The sequence below is a fragment of the Pungitius pungitius genome, chromosome 21 (genome assembly GCF_949316345.1).
Source record: "Pungitius pungitius chromosome 21, fPunPun2.1, whole genome shotgun sequence".
Classification (NCBI taxonomy): domain Eukaryota; kingdom Metazoa; phylum Chordata; class Actinopteri; order Perciformes; family Gasterosteidae; genus Pungitius; species Pungitius pungitius.
In genome coordinates, this window is record NC_084920.1 from 14829811 (window position 1) to 14844061 (window position 14251).

General features: G+C 47.7%; 1 protein-coding gene across 4 annotated transcripts in view; it reads right to left on the reverse strand.

Moving 5' to 3' along the window:
- The window catches only part of LOC119212913 (thyroid hormone receptor alpha-B), a 54408-nt gene that overhangs the window by 9923 nt on the left and 30234 nt on the right, over positions 1-14251 (reverse strand). For 2 of the 4 annotated variants that reach the window (XM_037463783.2, XM_037463782.2), the window contains 3 exons: positions 8939-9323; positions 1551-1612; positions 1134-1190 (listed from right to left, as the gene is read on the reverse strand). In XM_037463783.2, coding sequence (XP_037319680.1) covers positions 1134-1190; positions 1551-1612; positions 8939-8994 — 175 coding nt within the window. In that variant the 5' untranslated portion in view covers positions 8995-9323. Of the gene's footprint in view, positions 1-1133; positions 1191-1550; positions 1613-5303; positions 7572-8938; positions 9324-14251 lie in introns of those variants that run through there. The other 2 variants (XM_037463785.2, XM_062559898.1) reach the window with 2 other exon arrangements.

The window sequence follows — 14251 nt, forward strand, 5'->3', positions numbered from 1 at the left end:
CCGACATTTTCTGGAGAAGTAACAGCTGAATAATGTTGTAATCAACGCGTTGATTTGATGCGACTGGAAGAAGAAGAAAAAAAAATGATTTGGTCTGAGATGTCACTATAAACGGGCTTAATAAGGTATGAAGGCACCACTGCCATTGGCATAGAAATGGTTCTCTCTCTGTGCTCTTCTGCCTCCTTCCACAACGTTTCTCTGCTCTCAACTGGAGAGCGGGACGCCTTGTTCCTTTTCCGTGAGCAGCGAGACGGACGGAGTGAGCACAGGAAACGTTCTCCGACGACATGTAACAGAGAAACTGGGAGGGGGGGGGGGGGGGGGGAGGGGAGGAGACGCCACCCCGTGAGTCACCACTTAATAAAGGAACGTGTGCGGGGACGTTGGAGGGTGTGGCGGCGCGAGCCGCGACTGGCAGTGCCTCCTGATCTTCAGATGAGGAGCGGGTTGGCGTATTGTTGTGGACGTATAACACGAACATGGTTCCTTTCAAGATACAAACCCAGAGATGAAGAAAAAGAGAAACGTCTCTCCAGTGGGCGCTGACTCAACAGCTGTCCCGCAGACGAGGCTCCGCCCACTGCCGCTGCGTAAAGCGGTCCTACTGATATAGCCCCCCCCCCCCCCGCTTCTATAAAAACAGGCTGCATCCTTCATTGTTTTGTGGAAGGAGCAGACTGCTGGCTCTCTGGAAGTCGGAATGCTGTAGGATGTCAAATAATCTTCTGTCTCTCAATAATTGATTGATTAATCATTTCAACGCTGGACTTGATTCAGTCGTCTCGGAGTAAACCAGAGTTTTTTAATCACCTCGACGCGTAGTCCGTCTGTCGCGGTTTGACTTTAATAAATCAGGATTATGAGCCCGTGAACTCTCTCGGGTTCCCCCGTGAAGCCTCTGCAGTCGGGGGGAGTGGGGGGGGGGGGCTGAGGCTCCGCTGACATCATGACGGTGGACGAAATTCGAGTTTTGGCATGGTCCCAGCAGCAGTGGATGGCGGCGGGTTACGGCGTGTCACACAGTGTCAGCGGTGACGCCGGGAGGAAGACAACAAGCCTGCTTCTGAATGTAAACACGTGGAGAGGACCCCCCCCCCCCGTGGCCTGCCTCTTTTACATCGCTCGCTTACCTTCTTTGCTCGCTTCTTTCAGCTCGAGGGATTTGGAGCTGTCACTCAGACAACGCGCTGCGTCCAACGAGAAAGCAGACAGAGGACAAGGCTTTCGTTTAGTCATGACAGAGGCAGAGATGTTTTACCTCCCCCCCCCCCCCCCCCCCCCCCCCCGCTCTTTGGAGGAGACGAATAAATCGAAAGCAAGGTGTACTGGAGGTGAATCAATGAATCATGTACCACTAGCTCACTCGCTGTGGCGAGACTGACAGCGACACAATACTCCTAAAAGAATTCAAAAGCCCTGTCATGCATAGCTGAGCCAAACGTTGGGACGGGCATTTTCCCTCTAATGGTTTGGGGAGCTGTTATTCTTCAAGAGACTTCAGGTACAAAAGTATCTCTCTCTTCCCCCCCCCCCCATCGGTTACTCACCAGTCATACTCTTCAAGGAACATTGGCTGTTCTTCCTCTTCCTTTTCGGGCCATTGAGCCACCTGATGAGAAGAGAGCAGGGACAAAGAAAGACGGGTAAAGAAAGAGACAAATTGCTCTGTCCCCTGTTTGCTGACGGGTCCCCAGGAAAAAGCTTATTATCAGCACCAGGTGTACAAAAGCCTGTGATTAGCTGGCCGTTTCCAGGTAATGCATCCTGGAAAAGATTAAATGTTAATTCCACCATGTAAATAAAGGTCTAACAACCGGACACACTTAACCGTGATTGTCTCAATACCCTCCTGTGTCCATGTGGCAGCTTATTAAGCTTAATACTAAAGAATTAGGTGAAAAAATCCAAACTAAAACAAGAGAATGGTTTGCTGCCACTTTTATTTCGAACTGAGGAGTGCTGAAGTTCTCCAGACCAACAGGTGTCAATAATAGGCACTAATTTGTGTCAAAGGAGGAAAATGCTGCTGCAATACCAAATTCAACAAGTAGGAAATCTATATTGTGTTGATTTCGGTTAATTCCCCAAATGCTCCGTGTCCTAAAACTGCAATCTCCCAAATGAACACCAGAGGGCGACTCCTCTGGTCCTATAAAGATCTATAAGAAAATTACTTCTCTCTTGATTTATTTCATCAGTAAACATGAGTTTATGGTTCCGATATCTATTTTCGAGTCTTCTTCAATACACCATGACGTTCTTTTAGTAAATGATGGTCCATTTAGAGTCAAACTACTGGGGGCACAGTTTGTTTGGACTTCTTTAGGTCAATAAGCATTTTGGTATATTAAATATTCATTATCCACCTTCTTCTATAAAGTCATGGAAGACTAGATGCACCTCTAATACCCATCCGTCCCTATGGGGTACACAGGCAAAACACAAAAACAACGACACGAAACGCTGCAACTCTAGTACGCATCAAGCAAAGCAGCGTGCTCTACAAGCGCGGGCGCCGGAAAACACGCCAGCAGGCGCCGTGAAACATGTGAGAGGCGTGTACAGCGCTGGTGGGAAGAGGCGGCTCTGAAGGGAAATATGAAAGCAAATAGTTGAAGGAGGGCGAGGCTGCAGCTGAGAGAGAGAGAGAGAGAGAAAAGAAATGAAGCCTTTCTGAAAAACGAGTATGGGAGGGAGAGAGAGAGAGAGAGAGAGTCAGTGAGTACTTGATCCCGAGGGTCCAGCTCGCTGCTCGCAGACACTTTGTGAAGCCTGCAGCTCTCCTCCCACACTAGGGCCCTTTAATCCGGCCCCCAGGAGCCCGGAGCGGGGCTCCATTAGCACCATGAATGACACCCAGTTCCACTGTGGAGATGCAAATGCACACGCCTGTTGGTCCCCTTCTGCTCCGTGAAGTCAAGAGTGTCAGTCACCACCTGAAGGAACGAACGCTCCACCAACGCTCCTCCTAATAGGGATACTGCATTGTAATATTTCCTTGCAGAGATGGAAAAACATTGGCATTGCCCAATGGAGAGATTTGATGCAACGTGACTCACAAAAAGTCTCGTAGAGCCAGTTTACGTTTGGTTTTAAGATCAAGCTGGGCACGGCAGGTGCAGCGCGGCCTCCTGCCGGTTGAAGCTGCCAAACACAACACGTGGTTGCTGCTTCATTAACGCTCTCCATTCTTTATATTGCACCTATAAAAACCGCAATGCATTGGGTCTTTGCGACTCCGTGACGTGAGATCGGATCAGTGGTCACTTGGGAGGCTTCTCGGATGAAGCAGCATGTTTTTATACTTTACATCGGCGCGCACACTTTGGAAACACAACTGCCCGTTAAGTTCTGTTCAGTTGCTGAAAATGAGCTTGCATGCCGAATCGAAGCGCGGCTTATAGCTATGGAATGCCGTTTTATTCACAATTAAATAAATAAATACATAAATAAATGAATAAATACATAAATACATGAAATATGCATTTTAAATACATCGTGAAATAAATAAATAAATGAGGCAATAAATACATAAATATTAAATTAAATTAATTACTTTTAAGTCCATATTTATTTATTTCAAGAGACTTTTATTTCATAAGTACACATTTATTTTGAGAGACTTTTATTTCATAATGCCACTTTTATTTCACGTTCTTATATGCAAATCGGGGGGCGTGGCTATCTCGCACATTCAGAACAGAAAACAGAGCCGTGTGCAAAAAAAGGCTGGCAAAAAGGCGGTGCTCAATCAGTCTTAAACAATTTAAAACTCTGTCGTCTATGTATATAACTTGAAGAGCACTTATCCGAAAACCCCTGCTAATGCTAGCATGCTATCTCGGAGCCCACCGATGTCTTCCATCATGTCAACACTCTCACGTCCCTTAGCCAGCCTTGTTTTTGCACACGGCTCTGTTGTCTGTTCTGAATGTGATAGATAGCCACGCCCCCTGATTTGCATATAAGAACGTGAAATAAAAGTGGCATTATGAAATAAGTCTCTTGAAATAAATAAATATGGACTATTATATGGAATAAAAGTACCATGAAATAATTAATTTTATTTATTATTTATGTATTTATTGCCTCATTTATTTATTTCACGATGTATTTCAAATGCATATTTCACGTATTTATGTATTTATTTATCTATTTATTTATTTAATTGTGAATAAAACGGCATTCCATATATAGCGCTGCATTGTTCTCAGTTATTGCTCCCTTTGCCCCTTTTTATACGACTTGCTGAGACAGCTTATATTAAGGGTATTAAATGAAGCTCTTTAACAGCCTATTGAGAAAGAGCTTCATTGATTAATGATTGTAGCGCTTTCAGTGTCTCATCAAAATACAACGTTTCAGCCAACTGCCGCGCAAACGGTTGACAGTCTCTCCCTCTGCCAACTGGCTCCCGCATCACTCAACCCCTGCGGTTGCCGGGGGCGACACGCCTACGTGACGGGTTCGGTCCTCCCCGTGCAGCTGTGTGATGTTTAAGATGGAATCATCGGCAAAGTGGATGAAAACTGATTCAGCTTCCCGTCACTCCCAAACAACAACTCTGTCCTCCCGGTGCCGGTGAGACCAACAACCCGCCAGGCGGTTGACGTTCTCTCTCAGGGTAACGCCGCAGAATTGGCACGGCGAGGATATCACAGTGAAAGAAATCACAGGACTTACGGCTCTCTGAATGAGCTCGAGCTCTAACGCTCTATTAAGATCGATCCCAAAATACACGTTTCAAAAACAACCGTTTGTTTCATGTCGAACACAGGCGCTCAAAGCTGCTCTGCACACGCAAAAACACGCAAAAACACGCAAAAACCTTCAATGGTTGTTTCGGCCCGTGAACATGCGTCCACACACGGGGGGGCCCGGGTGAAAACATGCGTGATGGGTGTCATTTGAAGGAATGCAACGCAATGTTTTGCGGGTTGGGGCGGAGACACCTCGGGCAGCGCCGGCATGCCGTTGTTTTAATTTGCAGCTCCCGGGACGCAGAATGTGACACATCAGAAAAAGTACACAAGGTCCTGCAAGCCAACCACCCCCTCCCCCCCCCCCCACCCCCTTCAGCCCCTCACAGAAGCATGCACATACTATACTTCCAACTCCAGTACATGCTCGCCATTGGAACTAAACCATCCCACCTCGTTTCTGTGCAGGATATGCACACGTGTTGCACAACTAAGTGCACACACACACACACACACACACACACACACACACACACACACACACACACAGAGAGAGAGAGTTCAAAGCCAAAGTGGAATGACAGGAGAAAAAAGACTTACAGCGCTGACCCCATGATGCAGTGGGAGGGTAAAATATACATGGCACCACTGGTCAGAGTCACAGATGTACTGGTGGCGACCAGCTGCTGGAAAGCCCTGGTCCACTGGACCCGTGTCTCACCCCCGATGCCTCTACCAGTCGGCCAGAGGCCTGCCGACCCAGTCAAATACACCCTGCCTACTCCTCCTCCTTCATTTGATCTGTGCGGACTTTCTTGCTCCGCCACCCCGGTTGGATGACAACCAGTTTCTCCACCTGTGACTGTTGATGAGGAGGAGGAGGAGGAGGAGGAGCGCGTTGTCCGATTGCCAGGGCTCTCTGGCAACACTCCTGTGAGAATCGACTACCTAGTTTCTGCTCGTTGGCTTGTTGAAATGAAGGTCTACTCATGGTGGTGAATCTAACAGACAAATAATCAAATCTAAGGGAGTAAAATAAGGTGTGTTTTGGGACGAAAGAGGAACAAACAATACATGTGTTGGTCTTTTCTTACGGCATTTTGTCAACAGAAAAGAAAAATATGGAATGTTACCAACCTTTAAATTAAAAAGGTTAGTTTATTCAAACTCCAAACAATTACTGGTGCTCAAAACAATGAGAATTGAACAAGAATGTCCCAGTTAAACAAGAAAGACCTTTCCCAAATGCACCTTTCAACGAATCACCTCATCGGTATCATCGGCCAATGGAACCCGAATTCTCTACAGTGCTGGACAGACTGAGAGGCACCTGCTCTCGAGCCCCCACGTTAAACAACACGTGCAACGCAAAGAGACACTGGTGCAATGAATTGTATCCATAACGGAATCTGAATGAGGCCCCCTGTGCTTTGTCTTGAGTGCTACAGTAGCCCATTGTTCAGCGTGCATGCCCAGGCCTACAGCCGGGTCTGTCCTATACGTCCAGAGCTAATGGACACTTTGTCCCTCCGTGTATGCCGCCACTGTCTAAATAACCGGCTGAGCAGGAGAGGGCAGATCTAGAGCCCAAGTTCACAAATAATAAACATGGATGCTAAATCCACCAATATTTTGGCTGCCAATTAAAAAAAGAGGCAATGCAGCCCGAGTGGCTGGACACAACCTGTATTTAGATCACATCCAAATAAATGTATGTATTTTGCTTTCCTAAAAGGTTTGCATATCATATGCAAATTGTTGAAGTCAGGGTAAAGCAAGCGAATATGTGTTCATCACACCGGAAAGAAATGTGTCTCTAAGCACCCAGCAAAGTGTGAATGTGTGAAGAAATTCATAACAAAATGCTGGGCTTTTTTTTAATGGATTTGGATTGAATAAAAAGGGGCGACTTCAGCCAGGTGACCTCACCTTTAAATCCACTGGGTGAAGGCCACGCTGCTGTAGTCTCTACTTTTACGTTCATCGGACCGAGAAACACTGGACCCCCTTTCTTATGGAATGCCGCTTTATTCCAAATTAAATAAATGAATAAATACATAAATAAATGAAATATGCATTTAAAATACATTGTGAAATAAATAAATGAGGCAATAAAACCCTTAGCGAGTCTTTTTTTGCACACGGCTCTGTTGTCTGTTCTGAATGTGAGAGATAGCCACGCCCCCTGATTTGCATATAAGAACGTGAAATGAAATACAGCGCCATTATGAAATCCAGTGTCATTATGAAATCCAGTGCCATTATGAAATAAAAGTACCATGAAATGATTAAATGTATTTAATATTTATGTATTGCCTCGTTTATTTATTTCACGATGTATTTCAAATGCATATTTCATTTGTTTATGTATTTATTCAGTTATTTAATTTAGAATAAAACGGCATTCCATACTTTCTAGCCTGTTCTCTGCATCAAGGCCTTCCTTGATGTTGAATGAGAATCCTTGAAAAAAACACAACATCCTGGGACCGGTGACTTGAGATCAATGTGAGAGCGTACGAATCGTCTCATCCTAAATAACAGCCGTTCGTGGATTTCAGCTGTTCGTTCCTTCTCCAAAAACACCACACTTTCAAATTAGTTACACTTCTTGCTGACCACTAGCTATGCCACAGTCTCTCCATTGGTGTGGCTGTATGTTTGATAGCTTAATCTCCCCCCCTCGAGAGGCAGGTTGCAGTCTGCTCCGCCACCAAATACCGCACATTACTGTTGATTAATAAGTTACTATTTCCAGCCCGAGAGAAACAGGCCTGCATCTTATTTTCAAAGTAATTAAACCATTAGAGCAGAGATGGTTTTGACTGGAGGCTGAAGCACATTTCACAAAAACAAAGAATCCTGGATACATTAAAGCACACACACACACACACACACATCACTATGGCGCCAGCCTCAGACGCCGTTAGTGCAACACAGTGCAAGCCCCCTTGCGTCAGCCTGGGTGACACGATAGAAGTGATGCAAGCTGCAACTGCACAAGTCCTGTGTCCTAACGAGGCGTCTGGGGGGGTTGGGGAGGGGGGGGGCTTTCTAAGAGTGACACTAAATAGCACCGAGCCTCCAGGTTTGAGCAGCTCAGGTACTGAAGACCAGCCAGCGGCCACAGCTCGCACGGCTACATATCGGGGAAAAATAAGTTAAGGCCGATGCACGGGCTTCCTGCCCAAATGCCCCCCCCCTCCCCACCCTCCCCGGCCCCCGCCTGCCCGCTAATCCCCTGACAGGTGTTCATGTTAGCGGAGGAATCCGCGGCGGATTTGACTCTCTTCACACGAGCTCGTAATACAGCACACAGAGCCAAGCCGCTCTCTGCACATGGCACCAATAACCGCCTCACATTGTTCTTACCACAGATATTTAGGCTGGGCCGTGTGAGGCTGGAGGAGGAATCAGGCTTAGATGTTCCTCCCGTCTGATCCTCAGTTCTGACAGTAGGAAACGCTTCATGCGCTGTGGGTTCGACTACGTAAACAGGACAACAACCCTCCTGCAGGGTTCATGTCTGGAGAGGCGGACCTGTGATGGTTTCATTGCTTCAAAAGGCCAAATGGACATTTATGAATGAGCATCGGACAAAATACCTACTTCAGCGTTTCCTTCCTCAACAACTTGGCAGCAGATAAAGGTCAAACAGAGCGATTAGACGGAAGCTTCCGTCACATCCGACACGCTTTGACTCTCACGCCTGGTTTCCTACATCACAGAGATCGCTTTTTTAGATTTGATAGATTAAAAACATTGCAACATTGATTCGCATCAGGGGTCATATTTAAGACAACACCCTGGCGCGCTTCTTCTCTAACGTTCATTAATTAAAAAGGAAGCCCCTCCCTCTTTCGTTGCTCCATGAAACTATCGAACTCCCCCCCCAAAAAGCCAAAGCAGATTGATATTAGCTGGAGGCCTCCCCTCCTCCTCCCCACTGTACGAGAGGGCCTCCATTTCACTAATGTTATGTTTTCATTCATGAGAAGGGGCTTAAGAGCCACGTGAACCACGATGGGACGGACTGAGAGGTGCAGGTTCCCTTCTTGGATGACCTCAGAAGACCTCGCCCTTATGTAACAACACTCCACAACAACAACAACAACAGAAATGGTTACAGCGGGAAATGACAGAGCAGAGGGAAACTTTGCATTACTTTTAACATTATACTGACAAACACGAAGATGATGAATGTGTACGTGAAGGGAGAGAAGCACCAAGCTCACCGCTTCTCTTCTCCCTCGGGGGGGCTAGGGTCCTGCTCCTTGGACACGAGTTCCATTCACCTTAATTCCATCCAGCAACCAATCAGGAGAGACTGAGGCAAGCCCCACCCTCGGATGCCCGCTTGTCATTCGCCGGTCGGGAGGGGTCCGTCAGTGAGACATGACAGGGTCCCGTCACCTTTTCTGTCTTTCCTTCTTTTGGGGGGATGGGGGGGAAGGGGGAGGCGGGGGGGGGGAGTCGGGGGTCTCCAGAGGGAGTTGGATCGAGGTCGGCTCGGCGTGAAACTGAAAGATATGCAAGGCGTCGGGAGGCCGCTCGGCGGGCCCCGGGGGCCGCGGCGTGGGTCGGCGTCTCAGGGATGCGGAGGGAGGAGACGGGTCCCGTCTGGAAGAGAAGACACATACACACACACACACACACACACCGTCACACACTGAAACCATCAGCTCACATCCACTGCTGTAGGTTGAGATCAGTGGGCTTTGCTGGGCCGACACGACATTGCGATTAAGTGTTTGTCACGATTCATTATCTGATAATCAGCAGGCAGGTCAGAGACATCAGTGTCTGTTACGCGGCACATTCATCGAGGTCCCGTCAAACGAAACAATGCAGGAATGTTCAGAATCCCACACACCCCCAAGGTCTGCCTCACCTTGAACCGCAGCGCTACGACTCCATGGTTCCTGGAAAACCTTCTGACGGAATGTTAAGTAGCTTCGAGATGAGCAGCTGATTGCCTTGAAAGAGTGTGTGTGTGTGTGTGTGTGTGTGTGTGTGTGTGTGTGTGTGCCTCCCTCCCTTTTGTGTTGTCAAAAGAAAGCTTTATTGTTGTGCTGAACGTTGTTAAGGTGCTCATCCAGCCATGGTTTGAACTCAAAACCTGTTTAGACCAAACATACACATAGAAACACCCTTCAAAACCAAACCCTGTTTACCTATTCCCTGATGACATTTGTCTATTTGTAAACCATCTGATTCTCTGTAGTGCATTAAAAAAGAAGAAAAAAGTGATTTCCTCAGTTTGGGTGTGTGGCGTTTATTTAGAGCATCCAAACATGCTGTGAAGTTTACATTCCCCTCGTAGCATGCGCGGCTAACTAAGCGCCCACTGTATAGAGAAGCCTACATCAAAGCATCTCCAGAAAAACAACCCGTCTCGGGGAGGACGCTCGTGACATTGTATGCCCCCGTTTGCCTTGGCCCCCACCGAGTTAAGTTATGGTTGTATTAATGTGGCATATGTCCAGGGTCGGGGCATGAAAACACAATTTGTCTGGAGCGGAGAGCAGCACGTAGCATGATTAAGCCGTGGAAGGCCAGTGAGACGGAGATAAGGAGTGTCGAAAATGGGGGGGGGGGGGTTAAGAAAAGACTGGATTTGGGTTACTGTTGGAATGCATATAAAACAAACCCCGCTTATCAGAGCTGGAGGACGAATAACAAGAATACAAAAAAAGGGCGTGTCGAAAGGACGCAACGTGTGACCCTCCTAAAACTGGCGATCGATGGATCGTTGCATTTAAATATTGATTGATTATTGATTGCAACTATGAGATTAAGGCGGGGGGGGGGGGGGGGGAGATGCCCTTAAAGGGACAGTTCACCCCAGCAGATTGTTTGGTCGCGAGTAGCCTGGTTTTAGAGCTTTCAGCCGTCTCTCCCACACGAGACGAGGTGAAAAGCGGCGTCTCTCTCTCTCCAGAAACCGTGACCCGTGCTCCTCGAGATGTTTTTAATTCTCAACCCGACCACGTCCGCCAGACGGCGAGCATCCGCCGCTGATGGTTTGTGTCGATTCAGACGAACACAGAGGTATATACAGATTCTGGAGCTTTCATCCACAACATCTGAGCAGAAACATCATACTGGGATCAAAGGTTAACGCTGTAAAAAGAAATCTTACATGTTCAACCACATGCACCCCCCCCCCCCCCCCGAGTCTCCTCCGTGCCAGGGACAGCTCACAAATGTAATTATACCTGATAAAAACTGGTTTCCCCCCTCAAGGACCAAGGTTCTCCTTTATTTGCAGGCCTTGAAAACCCATCCAAAGCGTAACTAGCGATGGCTCATCTTCTGCTCTTCAGAGAGACAAGAGGGCTCGTGTGAGATAAATTTCTGCCACCCCCCCCCCGGCCCCGAGGTCATTACGGCCAAGGGCGCACGGTTTAGGGATCATGTTTCAAGTCAGTCGAGTCCGCGTTAGAAACCAGTCGATCGGGACCAACGCAGATGGGAGCACGACAAAAGGAGCAGCCTAGAAGCTTCTTTTATTTGCTCATCGCTTAGATGACGATCGGGTGTGACCTCAGAGGCGGTCGTCAACAGGTGCTAGCAGGTAAACAATGGCCCCCCCGGCACATTCTGACAGGCTCTCCGGGCCGGTATGCGCGAGGCGGGGCCTCCTTTATATAGTACGGGAACACGGCGTCCTGCCCCCGCCCTCGCTGCGTCTCATTGTGCCTCATTCTGCGTGTCTGGGTGTGTGCGCGCGTGTAGAGGCGACCGCCGCCAGCCGAGGTCATGCGGGACACGCCGGAGGTTGACGGGGGACAACTAACGCGACGTCTCCGCACAGCTCTTGGCTCACGCTACCTTATCGGTCCCTTTGATCCGCTTTCACCACCTCGTCTCATTTATCTTTCAAGCTTTACATTTTTTCCGTCCCCACCTTCTTAAAAACAGGGTTATGTGTTTCACGCCTTAATGATAAGGCATGAAAAAAAAAAAAAAAACCATACATTTGAACGAGCTGCGGCAACATCGCAACTATGGATGGATTAAAGAGAGCCCACTGAGTGACAGTTTTATAGACGTATTCCATAGGGAGACATAAAAAATAAAAATAAATGGTGCAAAACAAACACAAAGAGACACACAATGAGCGCGGGCATCAACACTATCACTATCAAAGGGACGCAAGACGTCTGCAAACAAGGGTTGGCGGTCCCTTTTATTGTGGCCGCTGTGACTTTCACGCTCCTGCACACAGGTGCAGTCGTCATTTCAGCGAAGGCCCGGAGGCAAACAGACGCAGCGGCGTTGAGGTCACCGGGCGCGAACCGACGGGAGCTGATCGGCGAAGCTTTGTCTACCCAGAAACGACTTTCACAGCCTGCAGAGACGCCGCCAAGTCTCCTCGTGTAAAACAGGCTGCAAATACCGTTTTCTTTTTTTGTTTCTGTGTTTAAATCCATTAACTCAAGGGGACATTTTTGACACTGTCAAAATCCAAAATATATTCAGTTCAGGAACATTTCAAAAGAAGCAGAACTTCTTCACATTTATGAGCCTGAAAAGCAGCAAATGGCCTCGGCGCCTTGTTACCTCGTAAGTGACTGGAAACACTCATCGAGAAATCGGGATCCTTGGACATCCAGTCGCCGGGTTTACTGAGAGATGCTTTGACGCTGGTGGGAGGGATCCCACAGGACCCGGATTGGTTTGTAAGGACTGTAAATACTGTAAAGACTAAATATGGAGACTGAAAAAGCAGCGTGTCTGTGAGGCAAGTGCATCCATATTAGAAGGTTATTAACGTGCATTGAGCAGTATCAAGGCAAAAAACAATCTGCGGTTTCTCTCTCCCACATCCACTTTCTCCCCCCCCCCCCCCTCCTCTGGCTAGGACAAGCTAAGGTGCTGCCAAGAATGTGTCTGCGTTTGAAAAACAAATCCTGCTCACTTCTTGTTTTTTCCCCCCCGTTTCTTCTCTTTTCCTCCACAGTTGTTTTGTGCCCCCCCCCCCCCCCCCCCCCCAATACTTCTTAAGGTGGTCCTACTATTGCTCCACGCTCTGGAGCCCCGATTCTCACCAACACGCATGCGGCCGCTTCCCCCTGCCTCGCACATCCTCGTCAGCCCGCCTTAAGTAAAACCCCAAACCGTGTGAAACTGTTGGACGCCGAATGAAGTCCCCCCGCCCCTCCCCCCTCCCCCGCCGCCGCCACCTCAGCCCCCCCGATTGGTTTCCGGCACGTCGACTTCCTCACACTTCGTCATTTCCTCACAGCTCATGGAAGATGGAAGTGTCCCAACGCGGGAGGAGAGAGATCATTGCTGCTTTACAGCGTTACTCACGTCCACAGTTTAGATCATCACTGTTTGAATGGGACGCTAAAACGGAGCATTTCAGACAGAGGACAAAACAGGCAGTGTTAAAGCATGTAAACATGCCCCCATAATAATAAGTCGTTTTATTTTTACCGTAAAAAATATATTATTATAGAGGCGGCGGTCAGGCTTTATTTCTATAGGTGTGAGTGAGCCGTGTGTTATGCAGGTGGTAGGGTTACAAAAGCAGATTAGGAAATTCCATCATCATTGTGTTTTTGTATGAACACGTGTTAGTGTATCCAACAGTATGCAGATTGCGCTGGTAAAGCAAACGCAGGAGGCCGGGGAGACACACACGCACACACACACGCACACACGCACACACACACACACGCACACAGGCTGTGCTACATTGGTAACTTTGTTTAACTGTTCCAGCAAATAAAGTCACCAACACACTGTATATTTCCTTCATAATGTGAAACAAACAACGGTGCATGTTTGTTATCTTAGTGACAACAATAAATAAACATGTGTAGAGGATGGGTTCATTAATGGACTGTTTCACAATAGAAAGTATTGCGCTTCGTGATATGGCAGCACATCTGGTCTTCTCCTAATGTGATGTCAGCATCCTGTGCTTTTTTAGTGCAACGCTTCATATTTTCCTCAAACATGTCCTCATTACATTTCATTTACTTCACTTAATATACAAAAGCTGAGTGAATACATTGACTAACCAAACATTTCATTAAGAACACATGAGCATAATAGTCCATTTTTAAAAATAAGACTTTTTATCTCCAAAATGGGTTGCAGAACAAATGCAATTGTTTACGTGTGTGTGTGTGTGTGTGTGCGTGCGTGCGTGCGTGCGTGCGTGCACACATGTACATTTAGTTTTGCACTGCACAAGCTTGGCAGTAGTGAGTACTGTGTGTGTGTGTTGATACACCCCCCCGCCCGCTCAAACAGACTCACGTCAGACGGATAAACACTGGCACAGATAAAAAGGACACAAATAAATATGTGCAAATGGGAGAATCAAAACAGCGAAGCCTCGACATATTGGGACGAGTTGAAGTTGGAGCTCACACGATGAGGGGGGGAGGGGGGGGTCTCCACTGGAGTTTTATGTGTTTTGGTAACAGCTGTTGGCTGAGTCGTGGCCAATGAGCACAACTGAGAGGGAGGCAGGGAGGGGGGGGCACGTACAGTAAGTGATCAACTGGTAACAGCACCGAGGGCCACCC